Source organism: Orbicella franksi, chromosome 8 (assembly GCF_964199315.1).
Source record: "Orbicella franksi chromosome 8, jaOrbFran1.1, whole genome shotgun sequence".
NCBI classification, from domain to species: Eukaryota; Metazoa; Cnidaria; class Anthozoa; order Scleractinia; family Merulinidae; genus Orbicella; species Orbicella franksi.
Window position 1 is genome coordinate 12,334,646 of NC_138152.1, and position 13,757 is coordinate 12,348,402.

Sequence of the window (13,757 nt, forward strand, 5' to 3'; positions counted from 1 at the left end):
TCTCGGTTATTAAGTAGTTAGTAATTGCTAGGCCCCACGAGCCTTTCGCTAAAAGCACTATTAGTAGGTAAATAAAGTTGTTGTTGTTGTTTTAACTAATATATCTTTTAAAGATCTAAAGAGGACTGTAACCGCTAGTGATGTTCATAGACATAGTGGCTTTCTTCTTTGCAGTATTATCTCTATGAATACGATGACGAGGGACTTCCCTCAAAACGTCCACGGCACTGTCTTCCTTTCGCCGTGATACATTTGTTGAGAAATGAAAGTACCGCTGGTGTAGTACAGCCCATGCCTCCTTCAGAGAAGCCTGCGAGTCCTGTTAAAGAATCTAACAAACTAACTGAGGTACGTTCAAGTAGGGGGCCTGTGTGACAATTAGGTCGTGTTCTATTAAACCGTTTCAACCACAACCGTTTTGGGTTGATACAGTTGACGTTTCTCAGTAGAACAATTTTGCAACCGTTTTCGTTTAAAACGCGGTAACTCCTGGAAAGAGTCCTTACGCCAGCTACAATCACGCGACATAATCACGCAAATGCTTTTTCAACCTGGTTTGATGGCGGTTGAAAAAGTTGGTCAACCAAACCACAGGGAGCACACAATCTTGTTGAGTAGGATAAATAAAGGATGAAAAGAATGAATAGTAAACCTTTGTCTCCCGTTATCATCTCTTGCACAAACATACATGTATCCTGCAAAACACTGTAGCGCTAAACTCGTACCTTGTAGGCCTTTTCACGTTATGCAAAAATTTACGTCATTAGAATTATATGTAAACCAGAAAATTTTTGCACAGTGAGAAAAGGCCTAGTTACTAGTTAAGCGCACTAGTTTTTTGCGCGACTTGTTCGCGTAAGAGATGTTACTCCACAAGATTGTGTGCTCCCTGTGATCAAACCAGCCGAAAACGGTTTTTCCCCAATAGAACGCGAAAATACCCAACCAACCAGAAACGGTTGATATCAGTAGAACACGGCCTGAAACTTAAAGCTTGGGGTTTCTGTCGAGGGTCAAGTCTATCATTCGGGAACAAACAGAGAGCAAATGGTCTAATTGTTTAATATATCCCGGAGACTGAACTGTTTGGCATGCAGTCATGTCAATAAAAAAATGAGACGTTGACGGTTTTGTTTCATACTTTCTGGCAATAATACATACTGAAAGTTACCTACTTGTGTAGGTAATCAGATAACGTTTTGGTCTACAGTCCAGTTTTACCGTAGAAACCCAAGTGGTTAATACGTCACGTGTAGCCTTTCTTGTATACCTTGAGCTTCTCGGGATAATATTAATTCGATTCAAAATTTTTAACCGTTTTCTCTCACAGGGCATGAAGACTCCTTCCTTTAGTGACGAAGATGGCATTCTGGCATGGAGAGGCTTAGTAACGAGTAACGAAAAGAGCTTGGGTTGCGTGTCGTTATTGACGGGGCACAAACTGGGCCTCAACTTTTGGTGAGTAGTAATGGCGGACGCGCCTTGTTTTTGTGCGTGCTAAAGCTGTAACTGAGCTTTCTATGTGTATCATTACTGACGAGAAGATGAAATAATCCACCGTTGTTACGAAGATCTTCCTTAAACTATCTGAGATTTAAAATAGCCCTGCTCTCATTGACATTCGCTTAGCGGGCATGACAATTTCCGCGAGGAAGCTTTCATTTTTTTTACAATGTCTTTATGGATTATGGTGGATGCTTTATGCAGTGAAAATTACATGAACCAACTGTGACTTGAGTAAGTGAGTTCAGTGTTGTCGCTATTAGTTATGTTTCGTTATTGAGATTTTTGATTATCCCCCGAAAGACTATACATGTAGCCCCCTTAGCGATCCGCGCCTTTCAGTGGTAAGTGACCACATTTCAAAGATCAAAATGTTTTCTGTGTAACTATTTAAAGTCTCTATTTCTGAAATCGCACGTAACCTTGGCATCGACAATACGAGTGGCAGCCAAAATAAGGATTATGAGTTGCATTGTGTCCTTCTTTGTTTCAGGAAATCTTATCTTGACGTCTCCAGAAAAATGCCTTTAAAACAGTTGAGTTTGATGCTACCTGGAGATGCAAAAAGCGCTTGGAAGTCACCTCGTGAGTATTGAAGGTTTCAGTCTCGTTCCCAGGGTCTATATTTACCCTGCCACTTTTAGACGAGAGGGTAGGCACGGAGACCGGTGAACAAGCTTGTTACACATGTAACCACAGTACCACAGCACAAGTAATTAAGTCCCAAAACGGCATTTTTTTTTGGTCTGAATTATGGGGTTCGAAAAGTTGAAACTAATATGGGTGGTGCAGATAGGCCTCTGTACCGTTAACTTCTACTTAAGGTCAGGTTAGTTTAGCGCGCTGTCCTCGTTACCTGGAAGTCCCGGATTCAAGCCCCTCCCTCTTGCCACCAGCTCGATTTGTTCACGTTGGTCTCGGGTTCAATTCCTTGGCCCAGCAAGTGAAAAGTTAACTGGTCCGCCTCCTGCCATTTGGGATGTTAAACTGTGTTATGTTTATTTGTAGTATTAGATTCAGAATTTGTTGACGTTGGCCCAGAAAAGCCTCATCCAGGAGTGGTCAATTAAGACCTTTGTTTATCTATTTTTATTTTATTTAAAGTGATATCCCTGGGTACGGATAATGAGTACCGGAACTGAAAGGACCATTATGAAATGAGCGGCCTGGTCAAGGTTGGGCCCACTGGCGCTTGTAGTGACAGTTTATGGTGGTTTAAATGATTTGAGATTTGTTAGGGCACGTTATCAACCTGTACCAGATTCGGAGACTTTGGAGATAACAACAAAATATCATTCTTGTCTTTTTTTTTTTTTTTTTTTTCTTTCTTTTTTCCGAAATGTCCAGAGAAACGACTGCGAGGCCGCAAGTCAAATCACAGTGGACTGTGGACAGAAGTAACAAGTTTAATTATATTGATACTGATAGTCTTTATCTTTTAAAAATCCTGCCTTGATGACGATCCATTTTACCTTTTCGATAGTGTTGTACCGAAACCACGTCCTCAGTCTTTGCACAATGAAGCCGGCGCCAAGGCAACCCAATGAAAAGTTCACAAACTTCACGAGACACTTGGCCATTAAAGCCAAAGCGGTAAGTTGTCAGCTGAATAGAACTGAAAACGGCCTGTCAAACATGAAGGCCAGGCCTTTTCTCGTGGCCTAAGAACGCAAATGTAAATGCGACTGAAAGTCCGAGCTAACAAGAAATACTACTTATAATTATGGCGATTGTTTCCGCGAGAGTTTGCATTGGGGGATGGCCTTTCTTTATATCTTACAAAGTGTAATCAAATTGTTAATATGCTATGAAACGTGGTTACACAAGATAAATACACTGCGAAGCAAAGCGCGTAATTTATGGCGAAAATTTTCTAAAACGCTGTAAAAATACATCCAAAAGTCTTTTTCATTTATTTTCGAAATAAAGCCCTAATTGATCTGTGATATTCAAGAAACAGAGATTTTGGCAATACGAGTGTCCACTCTCTTGGAAGAGTTCTAAATAAATGTGTTTTTTATACCTTTTATACGTTTGTCGTCTTTAATTTTTATCGAAGATTCTTTTGTAAATTACTTCAGATGACGCGGGCGTTTTTAGTAAGTGATTAATTTTATTCTTGCTTTCTTTTTCACAGGCTGGTGTACTGTGCATCGATTCATTCACTAGCTTGTTTCTTGTTCCTTCTAGTAAACTGGCCATACGTCTTGGTAGGTGTATTTTTGTCCCTTTTCTTGTTTTGAGCTTGTACTAACTGGGAAACGCAACTCCAAATTGACAAGACAATCAAATTCAATTTCGTCGTCTGCATAAAATAAGCGCGCAGTGTTTTCCTATCAATTACAAGCAGGTGATTGGGAAATACCTCCACAGGTAAGTTCTAGTTTGCAAAAAACTTTTTTCAATGCGATTTTTGGTACTTAAATGAATTCAAATTAAGTTCGATTTGACGTTCATCCTCGTCACCTGCCTGTTGAAAGTATTCGTTTACAAAGGAAGGGCAGGGCTATTTCTTGCACTAACCTTATTAGAAATTAAACGTTATATAACTCAAATTATCCTCGCATTGGTTCTTACTTATGATCTATTGGAGGAGATACGTACAGGTTACATACGTTATTAACATTTCTTGGTCTCTTTTTTTATAGAAAACAAATATATTCCATGTTGCCGTGCTTCTGTTCAGTAATAGATCACAGTTGACGCCAAAATGTGGTAAGAACATTAGTGGGACACTCGCCTAACGGCTCGTGTGCAACGTTTTTGTTCTGTCAACATTTTTGACGTCATCTGTGATCTATTACTGAACAGACGCAAGGCAACATGGAATCTACTTTTTAATTTATGGAACGTGTAAGCACACCACCAAAGAATGTCTTTCTGATTGGTACAACTTAGCCTTTGTACTTTTGATTCCACTTTAATTCCTTTATTTGATTTCAAGTGATTGCTCATATGTCTCCTAAATCGAAAATTATTATGCTTTTGCGTGTTGTTTCTTTCTTGCTGCAACTGTCCTTTTCAATCAATGTAAGCTAGCATAAAATAAAAACCAATCAGGAAATGCAACTAGTTTTAAAGTTGGAAATACAGTTGACTATAAAAATAAGCGAAGAAACGAAACGACGTTTTGGTGTCATCTTGGCACCATTATCAAGCAAAGAATGCAACAGAAAATGGCTTTATAACACCTCACTGGATTGACAGCGAACAGTTATGTTTATTGTATAGTTTATCTCACACCTTTAGTTTCAGTATAAATTATCATTTCTGTTGAATTCTTCACTTGATAATGGTGCCGAGATGACACCGAACCGTCGTTCGGGTTTTTTTTTTTTAACGCTGATTTTTATAGTCAACTGTACTGAATGAATTGATCTCGTAATATTCTCAGTGACCATTAGAAAGTTGCCTTAGACTGAGGTAGTAACTAGTTCTGTTCGCATACTCGTAGGATTCTGCACAGCTGAGAAGCCACCTCGAATGTTTTGTATTGTGTGTCGCCGGCATTCAAGTTTACTCTTCCCAACCTCCGCTTTGCCTCAAGCAAGTCCTGCGACCTCACCTCCGGGCAGTCGATCAGCCCCTGCTTCACATACAGGTATTACTGCAGAGACGGTTACGGCCGCCGTAAGACCAGCGTCGTTGGATTTAAAAGCACAACACAAAGCAAAGATCGTAGTATCTTCACCAGAGAATAACTTTCCTAAGCGCACACATCCACGCCATATCGCCAAGAGATCCCTGTCGTTTCCATTTAGCCCTGTGAAAGATTACAACAAAAGTTCGCTCAGGATTTCGAGGAGTGCAAGTACTTCTGCAAGAGACGGTTTCCGGGATGGCAATTCAGAACTCAAGCCTCCTACACCAGACAGATTTCTTGAGTTACAAACCAACTGTAACGGTTCATCAAGAGCGCGAGAGTTTGAACAATATTCCTGCCCGGGATCTCAATTAAAATTATCGATGTCGACGCATGACGCAAGTAAGAAGAATGTGGCCATGAAACAATCCCAGCTAACTCCACCAACTGCCAAAGAGGCGTGCCATGAAAACTCGTGTACGGAAAAGAAACTCTCAAGCTCTGTAACTGGTGGAGGGAAATACGATGCATCATTTTCCAGCATTTCTCTGACAAAGAATGAATCTCCGGTAAAGTCACCAGCTGCTTGCGTTATTCCAAGCCCCAGTAGTGGCGGTTTGTCGCCCTTTTGGCCTGATTCCCCAATTGTGTTTTCCTCTGGTTCCGATAAGAGTCCATTCTTATATGATGCGCCTTCGAAAAAAGACGAAAGAACTGAAGGTAAGAGAAGATTGCCAGCGAACAGTGGAGATAACTGGCGCGTCAATCTGTCACAGTCAAGAGATGAACTATCCGGAAAAATGACGCGGCAGTTGACAAAAAGAGACGAAGAAGCTGATTCCACTCCTAGGATGTTAATGGGAAGACCTTTTCGAGCGTCGGAAGAGAAAACTCCTGACGGTACAAAATTACATCTGGAGAACTGGAACACAACCTCGTCATTCTTGAGTGACAAACAAGCCTTGCACAGCTTGAGGAAGGCAGCTGCTCTTCAGAAAGGCCCTAAACTCCATAACAGCACAGAGTCCCGCGATGATCTGCAAACCATTGACATGGAAATCTCTGAGCCGTCGAACACAGACTCATCAAACCTGACAAACATGGGAGCTGATGATAGCTTGGACAAAGTGGCTATGCGTTCAAGACTCCCTCAAGTGCACGATGATCTACAAACTGTCGATATGGAAATATCCGAGCCATCAGAATGTCCCATTATTTTAAGTCACGCGTTTTCGTGCGCCCCCTCGGTGCCACTTCACGATTGTTCGTCGAGCTATCCAATACAGTTAGCCAGTGATATTACACCAGTTGCGGGAGGTCTACATTCAGGTGGCTCCATTACCAAACATGCGCATGATTCTATGGAGAGTTCTTTGCCATCAAATACCGCAAAGATCTCAGAGCTATCGTTGTCAGCATTCAACGATTCTGGGAACTCAAGGAAAGAAGACGTTAGAAACTCCTTGGAGCACGACGAGGTCGATAACGAAATGTCCCTTGCGCCTAACGAAAGGGCATTTGCAATGGGCAGCATAACACTAAACGTGGATATGTACCCCAAAGCCTCGGAATCAGGTGGCATTGTAGAACCCGTTGATATGGATATTACCGATGACGTGGAACTGTTGTCTAACACTTTCGAGTTCGAAGATGACCGACCTACAACTAAGAAAACAGCAGGGGTACTCGATGATTACAATGCAAATAGCGGTGTGGAAAGGTTTTCGCCAAAAGAATTGGCAAACGATCCTATTGAAAATAAAGGCAGTCTGGGTACTGGTTGTTTTCTCAGTAAGCAGCATGTTTCTGGGACAAGCGAAGACAGGGTACTAGAGGTTGTAGAGAACGCAGCGTCAGGGATCACCACTGACCATTCTAATGACAAATTGACGAGTAATAAACGATCTTATTCTAGCCTGACCTCGTCATCCGAGCAAGATATTGATGCTAGGGTTCTCAACCCTTTGCAGCAGAAACCAAAACACGTTTCATCGGAAGATGCGACTCAGATGACTTGTTTACCATTACCAAGTAAGAAAAACCCTTCAACGTGCTCGATCACTAACCGTAAAGCTGTTGGATTTTCTCTGTCACCAAAGAAATCCACAAAGGTTATTGCGCGCTTGTTGAAAACACTACAAAACACCTTTGCGGTCAAGACGAATTGTGATCAACCTTCTCTTTGTAAATCCAACGACTTAAGAAGTACTGAACTTTCTTCTGTTAAGTCTTCACCTCTTAAATCGACCACCGATCAAAGCAATGACTGTATCAGCAGAATAAATTCTGATGACTTTGCAACTATGGACGAAAGTAGAGACTGCAAACCATTGGCTGTGAGTTGTACAGCTTTTGAAAGAGACGACACGGATTTCCCCGAGCATGCAGGTTCACACTTGGGGGGTGTTATCGAAACGTCATTATTTCAAGACTGGGGAGTCACAGAAGACTCTCTGATTAGCGCAGACCATGACGGATCTACTGAAGTTTATGATTTTGTGTCGCAAGCAGACCAACCCGTAGAACCGATTGAAACATGGCCCGTGATTGACGATGGTGATTTTCCAGATCCGGAAATTGTTGTTTGTTCACCACTGAATTCAATAGAAACATTCACGTTTAGATTTCCAGGAGAATCTGGGTTTGATGAAGACGAGGACGAGGTAATCCCGAGGGAAACGAAGACAACCGAGGAAGAAACTATTCTTGTCGAGGAGAGATTTCTAGGTTTCTTTATGGGACCAGAAGTCGTTATTTGCTCGGATGGGAACACGGAAGCGATCGTGACACCTTCGGAAGAACTGGAGTCGGCAGCATTTCCGCCTGAAAAGAACAACGATGAGGCGACTTCAAGAGAGGAATTGAAAACCAAAGGATTTGAGGCTGAGGATTTAAATATAGCAGAATGCTCGCGACCTGTTGACAGGCAGTGTGCACGAACAGAAAGCTGCATGGAAGGGTGCTCAGAGAAGCTGTCACAATCTCTAGCGTCCCAAAGCTTATCCAAAGACGAACCTTTGATCCAGTCAGAGCAGTCGGTAGTATCTCAAGAGGTGGACCCAGTGAAAGGGGGTGATGCATCACCTGAAGTTCCGGAGACAGAGATCCCCTGTCCCGAGAAATTGAACACCACGTTAAGCGGCTGCATGAAAACTGTAGAGAACCTGTCTATACCGAAAACGGTACCGCAGTTGGAGGAGCCTCCATGCGAAGGGGACCATTCATCAGAAACGCGAGGGGTAAAGACAAGCCCTGGAAATGAAGAAAAGCAAAGATTGGAAACAGTGAAACGTCCGGGCAAATTAACCTGTGCAGCAGAAGTTAACATGAGCAACAGGCTCGCTGGAAACAGGACAGAAAGAGGTGAAAAAGAAACGTTGTTGTATCCAACAGATTTTCCAGAAGTTGTTCATGGGAAGACACATCGTGACAATTCGATTGAAAGAGTACAAGCATTGAACATTCCGAACGGTTTGCCAGACACTAGAGTAGATCCACAACAAGAAAAAAAGCTTCCTGGCTGCGAGGAACCGATAACATTACCAAAGACCCGCATCACTGATAATGGTGAGGTGAAACGATCAAGTGACAAAACTCAAAGCACAGCTGCTTTCAACGAAGGAGTAACATCCACAACGCTTAGTTATCCATCACCACCACAAAGCAGCAGCAAACTTCAGTGCAGTGGAGTAAATGAACCCACAGACTATACCTCAACGAAACATTTGCCTCTGAAGCCTGTAGAGTCAAATGCTAAAATAGTTACGGACGGCAAGCCGGTTGAGGAGACTATCAGGACAGTTCAATGTTCTGGCGTTACTGTGAGTCAGCCTCGTTTGTACAGCAACCCAGAGATTGATAGCCAAAGAGGCAAAACCGGAGAACGCCACTGTGATCGGGATTGTCGAGGTAAGAATGAACCTCTGAAGGACATTAACGATCTGCAAAGAGACCACAGGGTGCTAAATGGGAAAAGAAAACTTGTAACAGAGCCTGAAAATATGGCTAAACAGCTGAAGTTGAGTCCAGAGCCTCCATGGGTGCCTTTAAAATCGCAAGAAGTGGACTTCGGGGACAATCGCCTCTACCGACATTACACGGAAAGAGGACGATCTGAGTACAGACAGGCCGAATACGGTGGACAGTATCCTAGTCCTTATTGGATGGCACCGTCCTTGCCGGCACATCTACCCGTGCGCAACGGAGAGTGGGGAGGACTGCCCCGTGTGGTTCCAAGTGATCCGCCCTGGTACCCACCAGGAGGAGTTACAAACCAAAACCGCTTTGAAGGCGTGTATCCCAGTTCAGCAGATTTTGGTAGGGCTATTTTTGCTCCCATAATGTACCGTGCACGTCCCATGTTCTCGTCACCTGGTACCGTACCAGGCACTTGGCAACTTCCTGGAAATTCGTGTCACGTGACTTATCCCTTGCTTGGACGACGATAATCGGTCAAGAAATAGAATCATAGTTTACAGCCCAGTCCACACTACGCTGGAGAAATTTGAAAAAGGACGTTTTCACTCTGAAAACGCGTCAAATGTTTTCCGTCCACACGACGCCGGAGGAATTTGAAAACGCAACAATTACCGGTCATTTTGGATTTGCGTTTGAGAAAAACTTCCGTAAGGAAATCACCTTGTCAAAATCATTATCAAAAAGCTTCGTTTCTTAAATGTTTTCCTTCCAAAATAAAACGCAAAGCCGGCGTTTTTAAATTCCTCAGTTTGAAGAGCGTTTGAAAAGCTCCGTTTTCGTGACGGATTAGTGTGGACGGTAGGCCTAACCGTAGTAATAAAGCTGCGTTTTCAAATTTCCGCCGTAGTGTGGACGGGACTAAGTATAGCAAGCTGCTGTGCAGTCAGTACCTCAAGCGCGCGCGCTCCAAAGTACTTTGCCAAGAATTTGGCGAATGAGACAAATGAAATAATGAAAAGGTGTTTCACGGAATTCTTGGAATTAACATGAACAACGAATTATGGCAATCATCGAGGAGAACTGGGAGTGAAAGTATTACAAGTCTCTTGTGCTCGTGGTTTAAAGCAAGCCTTGGTGCGAAACCATTCAAATTAAAACAAGTTTGATTGGCATGAAAATGAAGTTGTGGGTACTTAATTTATTTTCATAGGAAAGGTATTGCATCAAGATTTGCTTTGAAACGGACGGAAATAATCTATGTTAGGCATTCGAGAGAAGGTGCTTGCTGAATGTTGTTGTTATCACCACTCGTTAGAACCATTGTTTGAACTGTCAGGCAGTACCGAAATAACGGGCGCTAACCACTTCCGGGTTAACTTAGAGCGTGACTTATTTTACGTGACTGAGGCACGGAGCGTGGCGCTTTTTTAGTCATCTTAACAGGGTAGCTTTTAAATTGTAAACTACAGTAACTTAAAAGCGTTTTCTTCCTGATAATGATTAAAACTGTGATGTGTTCAGTTGGCTTTCTCATCTCTCGGGGATTACTGCATCAGTGATTTTCTCTGTCACACTTAGCCACCTAACAGTCACCATAAATTAGTCACGCGAGGTCCACTTGGACAAAATATAAAGATATGGGGGATACACTCGAATGAATCGGGAGAGTAACATTATTTTGGCTAAAATTCCGCTAAAATTCTGAGTCCGAATTTTGCACAAAATTTATGGTAACAGGGCGTGTCACTGTGATTTTATGATTAGGGGCCGTGATCACGCAGTTTTTGCACTTTGATTAATTGAGAAGACTTAGAACTCTAAAATGACACTAGTTCTGCCTGCCAATCCCAATCTTTAAAGTATTTATAGTGGGCCATTTTACAGTCATGTGCATAGTTACTTGGCCTGTGAATGCAAGCGAGGTTGGAGGTGACCTTGGTAAGATCCAGACCTCTCTGCTTTTCGCATTTTCACATTTGCCAATTAGTGAGCCCAAGAACAACGTGATTTACACAACAAAAGCAGTGAGGTCTTTATCAAAACAGGGTCACCTGCAGCCTCGCTGCCATTCAAAGGCCAGGCTACTGAAAAGACAATTTTAAATTGGTCAATAGGCCACGTTCGACATATCAATATTCTAACATAGCTCCGAGGCTTTCGGGTCAAAATTGTAAATTTTCTTTTGTCTCTCAATTCCCAAAAGAGACTTGAACACAAAGAAAACAGCGCCAAATATAGAAGCTTGTCCTGAAAGCCTCGGAGCCATGTTTGAATAGTGATATATCGAACGTGACCTATTGCGATCTTTTGTTAGAAAGAAAACAGAATTGTATTTTAATTGCTGTTGATCCTCTGAGGTGATGCAAGAAAAAGCGCAAACATGTCGTGCTAAAAATGCCAAAAAAAAAAAAAAAAAAAAAAAACAATCAAGACAGTTTTTGTCGCCCTTAAAGGCCGTTTATTCCCTCGTTTGGATTATTTGTAAGATACTTGCATTGCAGAATTGGATTATTAAATGAAATTAATATTATAAATTATATTTAAGTACACATTTGAAAATTTTACATATCCATATATGTCATTGAATTAGATCGAAGTTTGGTTAAAGTTTTGTACTTTCAGTTCGACATTTTCCTGTTGTGTTATAAAAATTCAAATATATATAGATGTATCGTTTTCCATATAAAAAGAAACTAAGTTATATAAAACTTCAGTACACAAATTATATTGATTTTATTAAGAGTTTAAAGAGTGAAAAATTAAAATTAAAAAGCGATTATGTATATTAAATTAATGTTGGTTTTACTGTCACTTATTGAAGGTATCATGATGCTGCGAAGTCGAACAGTTGAGTCAGTGATTGTCATTTTGATGACTCTTGATCGTAATATCGAGGTGACATTTGTAGTGAGAAGTAGTAGTTTTTTTCCTCAATCTTGGTTCCAAATCCTCCGTTATTCTTCTTCTTATGCCCTTCAACTGACTTGGACACGTATTGTGCCGCCACACCCAGCGCTGTGAGAATCATTTCCGACGTTTTAGGCAAAAGTAGGAAATAACCACTCCGAAATAAGACCCCAAAGACCCTTTCAAAATAATTCCGCCACCCTACCACCGTCGACAACTATACCTTAAAATGAGCCGACCCCCCCCCCCCCCTCGCCGCTGCTTACACCAAAACGATCAATCTCTTGCCAACTCGGGAGTGTTTCCTCTCTAAAGTTTCATTTATTTATTTTTTCCTCCTTGATTTCAAGACTCTGTACAATAAGCTGCATACGCATGTTTTTCCCTCCTCACGAAGTGAATTTGACCAGTAAGGATGATAATACCGTGAGCAACAAGGATGATAATACTTAGATAGAAATCTTGAGCTCATAATCCTAATTGTTTAATAGAAACACGAGTGGAAGTTTGGGAGAGCGAGAAATGCTGTGGGAACACGAGCTGACAGGCGAGTGTTTCCACAGCGTTTTCGGTTTCACTCGTGTTTCTATTAAGCAACTAAATTTTTCGCTCTCGATTTCAATCGTGCGCCCTCGTCAACTATCACACATAGAAATCGAAAGCGAATAAGCTAACTATTTTAGTATAAATCTACTAGTCGTTGTAAAACTTAACTTCATCTAAATCCTCTTCAGAGACACTTCGAAAACGCCAAGAAGTGGCCGTCGTTTTGTTAACAAGAACAGACTGCTACGCTACTCACTATCTATAACAGAATACATAGTGAGTAGCGTAGCAGATTCTAACAGATTTACACTAAAACTCGATAGAAACAAGGAGAACATGTTTTCTAGAAAATACCGGGACGAAACAACGAAAACAACTTGTTTACCTTGATCATCAAAATGTAAATGATCTTTGGTCGCGCCATCATTACGTCAACAGCTCGATCGTGCTAGTTCTGATTTTAAACCAATCAGCGCGTATTTTCTTTGGGCTATTTTCTAATGTACAACAGCACTTAGCCGAATCGAAAAGGCATCATGACAATAGAGGAGACAACTCTCCGGACCATAGCTAGGTATTTGCTTTCAGTTCTTTTGCTCTCTGAGGAGAAATGTGAGCCAAAGGAACTAATCTTTTGTTTGGGTTAGTGTTTGCCCCTCACCCCTCCCCCCGAGCAAGATGGCGTCAAAAACCGTGAAAAGGTGTTGTACGAACGTATTACTACAGGGACTTAATGTTAAAGCCTTAAGTGTAACGCCCATAGCAACAAGTGTTCTAAAGTTAAGTAAATTTGCGAAAGGACTACAGCTTAAACCGTACCCTCGTTCTTTGAGGTAACATATACCTATACCTTGTTATCGGATACAACAATTAAGATTTTATGACGGTTATTACAAATTCTTCACACTTCTTCTATCTTTATATTTTTCATGATTTTTTATGTGATTTTTTTAGTCAATTTCTGAATTGTTTTAAGGTTTGAAATCTAAGATAGTGGATCTAACATGACGGATATTTTTAGATATGATTCATTAATGCACGCTTGCGTATGACGTCATGGTTGAAACGCCTTTACCACAAAAGTAAAACACGAGATGCCTTACAAGCTATATTAGGCTCATTTCTATTACATAAATGCCTTTAGTATACAAAGGGGACGTTCATAAAACCCTCCTCCCCTCCCCGCAGGCTCACGAAGGAAAAATAGGGGCTCGTGGAAAAATGTTCTATTGAAAACCATCAGCATAGACTAAGTTTGCGCGCTGATTGTTTACCGTGCGGATATGATGAAGGGTATATA

At 41.5% G+C, this 13,757-nt stretch overlaps 1 protein-coding gene across 3 annotated transcripts in view; it reads left to right on the forward strand.

The window, feature by feature from the left end:
• The window catches only part of LOC145495337 (uncharacterized), a 31,369-nt gene extending 19,586 nt beyond the window's left edge, over positions 1–11,783 (forward strand). For all 3 annotated transcript variants that reach the window (XM_081474930.1, XM_081474931.1, XM_081474932.1), the window contains 6 exons: positions 175–348; positions 1,331–1,458; positions 1,997–2,088; positions 2,987–3,096; positions 3,641–3,713; positions 4,958–11,783. In XM_081474930.1, the coding sequence (XP_081331056.1) occupies positions 175–348; positions 1,331–1,458; positions 1,997–2,088; positions 2,987–3,096; positions 3,641–3,713; positions 4,958–9,534 (5,154 nt within the window). In that variant the 3' untranslated portion in view covers positions 9,535–11,783. The remainder of the gene's footprint in view (positions 1–174; positions 349–1,330; positions 1,459–1,996; positions 2,089–2,986; positions 3,097–3,640; positions 3,714–4,957) is intronic.
• Positions 11,784–13,757: the final 1,974 nt, after the last annotated feature.